This window comes from Phalaenopsis equestris, unplaced genomic scaffold (genome assembly GCF_001263595.1).
Source record: "Phalaenopsis equestris unplaced genomic scaffold, ASM126359v1 Scaffold000761, whole genome shotgun sequence".
Taxonomy (NCBI): Eukaryota; Viridiplantae; Streptophyta; class Magnoliopsida; order Asparagales; family Orchidaceae; genus Phalaenopsis; species Phalaenopsis equestris.
In genome coordinates, this window is record NW_018165201.1 from 3,663,561 (window position 1) to 3,673,069 (window position 9,509).

Here is a 9,509-nt window from a genome sequence, read left to right on the forward strand (position 1 = left end):
TTTTAATTGTTAATTATGTAAAGTCCAAAATTTTGGGGGGGGGGGGGGGGTCTGCATGCAAATCTTCTTTTTCTATTTCATATAACAAACATTCAATGTTTTCTTGAAGGAGAAGGGAAGAACATATATCAATTGATGCTTTGATTTAATAGAGTTTAAAGCTTAATTTATGGGGATGCAAATCATAAGAATATTGATTTGGTAGTGGATCTCCAATAACTTTATTTGATAATATTATGTTATGTACATGAGTTGACTAATATTAAATAAAAATAATATTTTTTTTATGTGAATTAATAAATTTGGTTGTATGATAGAAAATTTAGATGTGTTACACTTGATGCTCGTCCATTTATAAGGTGTTATGAGTTAATTGATCTTCTTTAGTCGGTTGACCTCTGATGAATCAAGTTTTAGGTTAATTGTCGTTTCATTGATGTATATTTGGCAGGTCATCTTCTAGCTAGTTGGTCTCTGCCTGGACGACTTTTGAGTGGGTTGGCATCTGCATCAATCAGTCTATGGGTCGGTTGGCCTTTGGCTGGCTGCCTGCCTGCCTACCGATCGACTGGTCCTTGGCTTGTACCCTATCATTTGACATGTGACTTGCTCCCATTAGATCAAAAATATTTTTCTTGTACAAATATAGAAGATTTAGGGGGTATGAATCTAAAAAAATAAAATTTTAGTTTTAAATATGTAAATAAATAATAATTGAGTGGTATAAATCAAATTTAAAGCCGCGAAGCGTCAAGAATTTATATAATCATAAGAAATTGTAAGTGTAAATTATTTAAATGTTTTTCTTAAATTTAAAATGACGGTTTTATTCAAATCTTGAACTCTTATGATTAAAAATAATATGATAAATAGTATATCAAATCTAATTTTGATATTCTATAATTCATACTCTTTAATAAGAAATAAAATATTTAATTTTTTTTGGGCATTTACATATATACCAACCAATTCTTATGAAAGTACATATCTAGCCCCACATTTAATATTTACATTTTAGTCCACCCAACTTTCTTATATTACATCAAATATCACTTTATTAACTTTGAAATAGTGAAATGCACATTTTTATGCATAGGTAAGTGGCATATACTTGCAAAAAATTAATGTTTATGAGTTAAATATGTAGATACACAGGAAATAAGGGGTATATATGTAAATTTTCCTATATATTTATTCATAAATATAATTTTTTTTTTACACAAGGAAATAATTTATTTATTATACTCAAATGATGATTATATTACGAGAAAGAATCTTATTTTGAGTCAAATTCAAGCCACATGGCCTTAAGTATTTTTCCTAAACATATTAAGGCAATTAATTTTAGGAGCATTTACATGAATACCACCCATTTCCTATGTATTTACATATCTATCAACTAACTTTGGTTTTTACACTTCTACCGCCCACAATTTTCATATCTTATGAATAAAATAACACTATTTTAAGTAAAAGTCATCCTTTAATTATTATAAAACTAATTAATATTTATGAGAAATTATTTTATTATGATTATTTATAAATAAGCCCTCCCTCTTCTGCAGTCTTTGGAAATAATTCAAGGGTTTGGATTGTACAAAAAAATAAATAAAATATTGTGTAATTTCCACATTACTTCTCATCACTTTCGATTTTAAGATTATTTTTATGCCTTCATCTTCCAACCAAATCTGATATTATATTATAATTGCTCCACTAAAAAAAAAAAAAATAGAAGCTTATTGTTGCAATTATGACGGTAAAGTGATAGTTTAATGTCATAGCATTAAACGAATATCTAACACATACAAAAAAAAATAAAGAAAAATATAAGGAGATATCCAAAACTAGCAGGCCGCAAATTCATAATTGATTTCTATGAAGGTAGTAGTATGTCACAAATATTATACACAGTAGCTATAATAGTATCAGCTTGTAGCAGAGGGCGTAGTTGAAAGTTGTAGTATTATTTGGCCACATAGGTCGTAGTTGGTAGCTTCATAAGCGTCTGTTAGCCACAAAGGCCATAATGGGAGGCTGCAGGGACAACAATTGGACATATAAGTCGTAGTGGGTAGCTCCAGTAGTAATCAACCACATAGGCCATAATAAGTTGTTGTAAGAGTGTCAGTGATATGGTGTGACACATATACCATATCGGGGCAGATGCTGAATCGAAGCGAAGCGGAGCAGAAGAATCTGTCCAAATCGAGAAGTTACGTTATGTGGGTTGGGGGTGCTGGTTTAATGTCCTGCTATACGGTACAAGGGTAATTTGGGAATTACATATTGTACTGTAGGGTTTACTCTAGGATTATAAATAGACATGTTTGTAATCCTAGGTCTTTGAGAGAGTTGAATCGTGTATTATGTATTCTTTTCTGAATATTGAAAAGGAAGTCGCCGCTCTGCTCCCGAGGATGTAGGCATCTTTGCCGAACCTCATTAAATCTCTGTGTTCTTCTGGATTTGTGTCGTTCTAGTTTTTCTTCGATCTAATTTTCTCAACAAGTGGTATCAGAGCCAAGTTCGAGGGCAGGTACGAAAAATTTCAGCGGCGCGCAGGGGAGATTGTCCGCCGAGGAAGCAAATCGTCCGCGAAGGAGGGCTTTGCGGCAGTTCCGCGAAGGGGGCTTCGACGATTCGCGGAGGTGTTCTGTTCGGCAGAAGGTCTTGGTGTGCGATCGGCTTCGGGGAATTAGGCAACGCTGCGGTTCGGACGACTCGACACTGGAAGGACGGGGTTTCGGTACAACATTAGAAGAAGAAGAGTTCGCGAGTTCGCTGTACAGCAGGAGAGTTCGCTACTTCGCAGCTTCGGTACAACAGGAGAATTCGCGAATTGCAAGAAGTCGCGATTGGCGGCGGCAAGGTTCTTGCGGAAGGCTGCTGGGCGAAAGGGAGGAAAGGAATCTTTCCTTCTATGTGTGGATCTGAAAATGAGGATGTTTTGCAAATAAAGGATCAGCGCATTCGTGAAAGGAAGGTTCTCTTGGAGAAACTGGAAGGAATCTTCCAATTTGTTTCCTTTGTTGGTTCGATCCGTTTTCTTTGGAGACTGCGGAGAAGAAAAAGAAAGGAAATTAATAAATTCTTTTCCCGCTGAAGAAAGGAAAGTTTTTGAATTTTACTTAATTAAAGGAAAGTTGTTTTTTAATTAAGTTGATTTAAAGAAAATATTTAATTAAGGAAACTTAATTAAAATTTTCTTTGTTGGATCTGCGGAGGTGAGATTTCTTTTGCTGGAGGCTGAAGATGAAATCGAATTTGAAATCCAGTTAATTAAATGAAATATTTAATTAAAGGAATATTTCAATTCGTTTTCTTGGAAAGATTTTGTCACTTCTCTGGGAAACTTAATTAAGGAATTATTTAAAAGGATTTGTGGCAGAATCAAAGTACAATTTCTTGCTCAACAAGGAATCTTGCGGAGAAGAAAATTTGGAAGTATTTTCTGAATTTCTTTGGCTGGAGAAAGGAAATCTTGGCTACGGCGCAGAAGAATATAAAATTTTGTGGATTGTTCGCAAGACAGATGGGCTCGAGGGAACGAACAGGTGCGAAGCAGTTCAGATAAAGGGCTACGGCAGTTCGATGAGTTATGCTTCCGGGAGTTCGCGGTAAAGGCAACGTCGCAACTTCGAGGCGCGACAGTTCATGAACCTTCGCGGCATTAGGCGAGTTAGAGTTAGTGAACCGGAGTTTGTGTGCAGTTACCGCGAACAGGAGCATTTGCAAACATAGGAGTTTTGTGGTGTTCGAACAACGAAGTTTGCAAGTTCGTCGCAGGTGGAGTTGCGACATGTGGAGTTTGCGACAAGTGCAGTTCGGTAGGGTGCTGGCGAGCGAGCAGGCGCGATTATTCGCAAACAGTGATTTCACGGAGGTATTTCGCCAAGGGTTTCGCTCACGGAACAGTAATTTAGCCGATGTGTTGACGCGAACAGGAAAAGTGCTTCAACCCACATTTGTACATAAGAAACTCCATGATATATTTCTCCTAAGGGGCTGGATATTCGCTAGGTGGAGAATTCTCCTAAGGGGCAAGATATTCGCAAGGTGGAGATATTTCTCCTAAGGGGCTGGCTATCGCAAGGTGGAGATTTTCTCCTAAAGGGCAAGATATTCACAAGGTGAATATTTTTCTCCTAAGGGATTGGATATTCGCAAGGTGGAGATTTTCTCCTAAAGGAAATGGAGATTTTCTCCTAAAGGGCTGGATATTCGCCAAGGTGGAGAATTGTTAGGTATGACTCATAATACCAGAATTTGGAGTCTCTTGGAATGAAGAGATGTCTCTTGGAATTGAAGAGGTGTGTATCTTGGAATTTAGTGGGTTGAGATCAGCAAGGGCGCAGCAGAAGCATGGTGGCCCAACCCACATTGGTGCAGGTGTAACTCCTAAGTATTTTTTCTCCTAAGGGGCTGGATATTCGCCAAGATGAAGATTTGTTATGGTATGACTCATATACCATATCGGGACAAATGCTGGATCAAAGCGGAGCGGAGCGGAGCAGAAGAATCTGTCCAAATCGGGAAGTTACGTTATGTGGGTTGGGGGTGCTGGTTTAATGTCCTGCTATAGGTACATGGCTAATTTGGGAATTACATATTGTATGTAGGGTTTACTCTAGGATTATAAATAGACTTGTTTATAGTATTCTTTTCTGAATATTGAAAAGGAAGTCGCCGCTCTGCTCCTGATAATGTAGGCATCTTTGTCGAACCTCGTTAAATCTCTGTGTTCTTCTGGATTTGTGTCGTTCTAATTTTTCTTCGCCCTAATTTTCTCAACAGTCAGCTACCATAGAGGTCACTGTGGAAATTTGTAATGACAATAATTGGCCATGTAGGTCTTAATGGGTAACTACAATAGTAACTGGCCACACAAGTCATAGTGGGTAGCTATAAGAGCATTAGTTGGCCACATAGATTGTTTATACTCCTATGCATCCCCACTTGTCCTATGCCTCTTATGTCAATTTACATACTTTTCACTACTCTCTGCTCAATGTAAAAGATTACTCCCCTGTTTGGGTAATCAAACATAATGTGCCCAAAACTCGGATACTTGAAACTTTCTTGATTGAGATGAGTTTGGGAGTACTAATGGTCTCCACCTTTATTCCACTGGATTGGTTTTTCATGTTGGGTGAGCTTCGGTGCCCCAGTGGGTGCACTCTTGTTACTTGATCTTATGGTTAAACTTTGACTGTTATGTGGGGTGATCATCTGGTGCACTTACTGCTTCTCCACTAAATGACAATGTTATAGGGCTCCCTAAGAACAAGACCCACTTGGGAGGTGATTTTGAAATAACAAGAGAATGATAGTACGTGTAATCAGTGGCATTTGAATGGGAATCAGAGTCATTCAACAACTATCTCGACTGAAAAACAATGTGTCGTACGATAAACCACTTGTTCCTCAACAAACTACAACACACTACTTGTAAAAAGAAAATGATATAGTACTCTTTGCAATAACATAAAACCAAGCAAAAGTCTTCTCAACCAGAAAATAACAGCATCTAAATTATCTCTCAAGAAAAGAAAAATTAGGCATTTGATATGTAAAAACGTAACAATTACATGGTTCGTATGTACCTGCAAATGTAAATGTGAATCACAATGAAGAATGAAGCAAATTCTGAAGATCTTCTGTTCTTTCCATGCTGAATAATGCCTCACTATTGTTCTTTAGGAAATTGTAATACCAATGAGCTGAAAGCTTTGGAGTTCTTGGCCTTAATTCATCATTAAAATCCACATGGTAAAGTCCACAAGATGATTGGTAGCCACCCAGGTATTCAAAAACATCAATGAATGACCAAATAAAGTAGCCTTTAATATTTACTCCATTCCTGCATTTATAACAGCACTTCATCGAAATCTACCCCAAAAAAAGGGAAATTTATATTCATACCACAACAATTCCTATGAATTTACGTATCTATCACCTAAAGCTTGATATTTGCATTTATAACACATTGGTGCCATAGACCTTTGTGTTAAAATGTGTATTTCACTTATGAAAAGTTAGCGAGAGCGATATTTTTTATGCAATATTAAAGATTTGTGTGTTACGCATGTAAATATGAAAGTTTAGGTTGTCCGTAAGTAAATAAGAATTGCCCGGTGCGTATGTAATTTTAGGGGCGATTTCGTAACCCAAAACTTCCTATTATGAATTTCAATTCACGATTTGGTACTGATAGAGATTTCATTTTATTTTGCATGAAAATAAATCATTAAAGATGGAGGAATTTCACAAGTTTCATCATTTTAAGGCTCAATTTGTAGTTTTCTGCTAGAAAAGCAATTTTTAAAAGGGGCACTTATATAAATACCACACAATACTTGTGTATTTACATATATAGCATCTAAACAACCATATTCACATGCATACCACTCAAATCTTTAAAATTTACATTTAAAAAAAACACCATGACTATCTTTTAAAAACTGAAATACAAATTTTCATCCGTAAGTTTATGACACCAAGATGTTATAAGTGTAAAATATCAAATTTTGGGTGTCAGATATGTAAATACATTAGAATTGTGTGACATGTATGTATATTGCCCTTTTTAAAATGACGAGGTTTGATGGATTCTGTTATGAGATGGTTGTATGTCTTCAAATAAAATGATTTTTCACAATGATATTTAAAACATGTTTTCAAATGTGATCTTAAGGCTGCTCAGTATGCAAATGCCCAAAAAATTGTGTGGATATGCAAATGCAAAAAATTTGATGTAAATGCTATGAAAGATTTGACTGGCATAAATGTAAAAAAGTAAAGTTTAGGTGTTGGATATGTCAATATAAAGGAATTGGGTGGGTATGTATGCAAATGCTCGAAAAAAAATTACAGAAGTTCTAAGCCGAGAATCAAATAAAATACCTAATGGCTTCAAGTGTTGCCCCAATGTATCCTCTCAAGGCATCAATCCTTGCATGGTCATCAAGTGCACTCATGTTGGCTGCCTCACAGTAACCTAAACAGTGATCACATCAATAACAATACCAAAATAATTTTCATTCCTTTCCTGCTTCTCAAAATTATTATGCAAAGGCGAGTTTTATAAAATTACAATTAGGCTGACTATGATATATGCATCCGAGTGTTGCACAAAGAATAAAAGGTAAAAAAATGCACTTATTAAATGAGTGGATAAATTAGTAATTTAGAGAGGAAAAAAAGTAGGCCAAATATACCATGGATATAAGTAGTTTACAATTATTTGCAAAAGAATACTTTTTTGGAAGATTTACATATACCATCCAATTCTTATGTATTTACATATCTACCAACCAAACTTTAATTTTTAGATTTATACCACCCATTTGAAGAGGTGTATTTCACCATGAAGAGGTGTATTCTTATGCATGAAGAGATGTATTTCACCATTTGAAAGTTAAAATGGAAGTATTTTTTTTTTGTGATATGAAAGATTTGAGTGGTATAAATATGAAAAGTAAAGTTTAGGCGTTAAGGGTGGTATGCATGCAAATCCCGTTATGTTTTTCTAATAACTCAGGCACACACCAAGATGTACTAGGCTTTGAACTCAAAATCTTGTGGTAGAAGACAAAGCATCCATCAACTAGGCCAGATGAGTTGCATTGCAAAGAACATATTTATTAAAACGTCCCACCAGCAAGGAATAAATAGAAAATGATGACCCGAAAGGCAAAATGTGCAATTCGAACCCACGACCTCATGCTGGGAGACTACACCCTCAAGCACTATGACGCTGATAAGTGCGAACCAGTCCCAAAGATTTGGGACAAGCGAAGGATGATCAAACTACCCAAAATCCAAAAGATTTAACTTTAATAAAGTAAATTTAAAAACAAGGCAGGACAAGGAATAAAATAATAAATTGCAAACCATTCTCTTCAACGTAAATGGGAAAATCCCCATAGTTCTCTTTGAGGTACTCCAATAGGTACCGAAGCCCGACAGGATCCACTTGAGGGTGCGTTGGAACAAACTGGTGCAAATATCAAGCATTATAAATTTACACTTCAAACTATATATATAGAAAAAGAAAGATTTACAAACATACCGCACTATTCCTATCTTTTTACATATCTAAGTTCAATTTTTACATATATGAATCCTTACTTGAGCATAAATAGGTATATTTCACTTTTTAGAAGTTAAAATGATGCTCTTTTTTTATGTGCTATGAAGGAATTGGATGATATAAATGTAAAAAAGGAAGACTTAGGTTTTAGGCTTAGGTTTTAAGAAGATAAATACATAGGGATTTGGTGGTATGCATGTAAGTGCCCCAAAAATAAAAATTAAAATAAGTTCTTACAGTGCTATTTGAAGTGTCATTCCTGGATGCTGCAGTAAGAGAGAATAAGCATTAATGCTCAAGCTATAGTATGAACATTTCACGGCCTCATTGAAAGGAGAAAATTTTAGGTCCTGATGACAGACGTGCGGAATATGATAGCATGGATTGCATCGCACCACACTGCTGTACGTATGGCATGGTGCGATTGACACCATCATCCTCACATCTAGTCAACCATACGTAATATTTTCTCCATTGAAAGGAAAGAAGCAAACTCAACCTGTTACAATGGCAGCCATATCTGAAAAAAAATCCCGAGGAGAAATCTGGAGAATAATGGAGTTATCACGGACAAATGCAGATGTGTAGTGATTAAGACTGATGAAATCGAATGAGCCTTTCAGTAGTTTTTTCTGTGATGCGGTGAAATTGGGAAGCTTCGGGCCACAGATCTTCTTCATCGTCTCTGGATAATCTCCAAACACTAATGGATTTAATATCCTATATTTCAATAAATAGTAAATATAAGTTTTATTATATTTTCATGTTCTAGCACAAACAAAAAGGATTGTAGAGTAATGGACGAAATTTGGATTTAGTAAATCTGTAAATTTAAGATGTCCAAAATGACCGCCTGGGAGGATTTAGTTTAAAACCCACTTACATTGTCCCGTAAATCTTAATCCCAACCAACCATTAGGTTTGTAAACAATTAGACATAAAGAAAGGATATATATACAGTACACTCTAGCTCAAAACCGGCTCCGAGTCACAACAACAACAACAACAACAACAAAGCCTTAATCCCACTACGTGGGGTCGGCTAAATGAATCCTTTTTCTCCATTGCGTCCTATTTAGTGTCATATTTTCATTTAGTTCTAATAAGTTAAGATCATTTTGAATACAATAAGCCCAAGTCTTCCTAGGTCTACCTTTGCCTTTCTTAACACAAGTCGAATCTAAAACATCTACTCTCCTAATCGGATCATCAGATGGTCGACTTTTAATGTGACCAAACCATCTAAGACGACTTTCTCTAATTTTGTCCGTCACAGGAGCTACACCAACCCTATCACGAATATATTCATTTCGCATTTTGTCTCTAAGTGTAAAGCCACTCATCCACCTAATCATTCTCATCTCGGCAACACTTAACTTATTATTATGCTTCTCTTTTAAAGGCCAACATTCAG

The 9,509-nt window shown here is 35.8% G+C and overlaps 1 protein-coding gene across 2 annotated transcripts in view; it reads right to left on the bottom strand.

Annotated features, from left to right (window-relative positions):
• Positions 1-5,514: 5,514 nt before the first annotated feature.
• The window catches only part of LOC110030889 (beta-glucosidase 22-like), a 19,983-nt gene continuing 15,988 nt past the window's right edge, over positions 5,515-9,509 (bottom strand). For both annotated transcript variants that reach the window (XM_020733861.1, XM_020733860.1), the window contains 5 exons: positions 8,595-8,815; positions 8,333-8,361; positions 7,897-7,999; positions 6,907-7,000; positions 5,515-5,863 (listed from right to left, as the gene is read on the bottom strand). In XM_020733861.1, the coding sequence (XP_020589520.1) occupies positions 5,626-5,863; positions 6,907-7,000; positions 7,897-7,999; positions 8,333-8,361; positions 8,595-8,815 (685 nt within the window). In that variant the 3' untranslated portion in view covers positions 5,515-5,625. The remainder of the gene's footprint in view (positions 5,864-6,906; positions 7,001-7,896; positions 8,000-8,332; positions 8,362-8,594; positions 8,816-9,509) is intronic.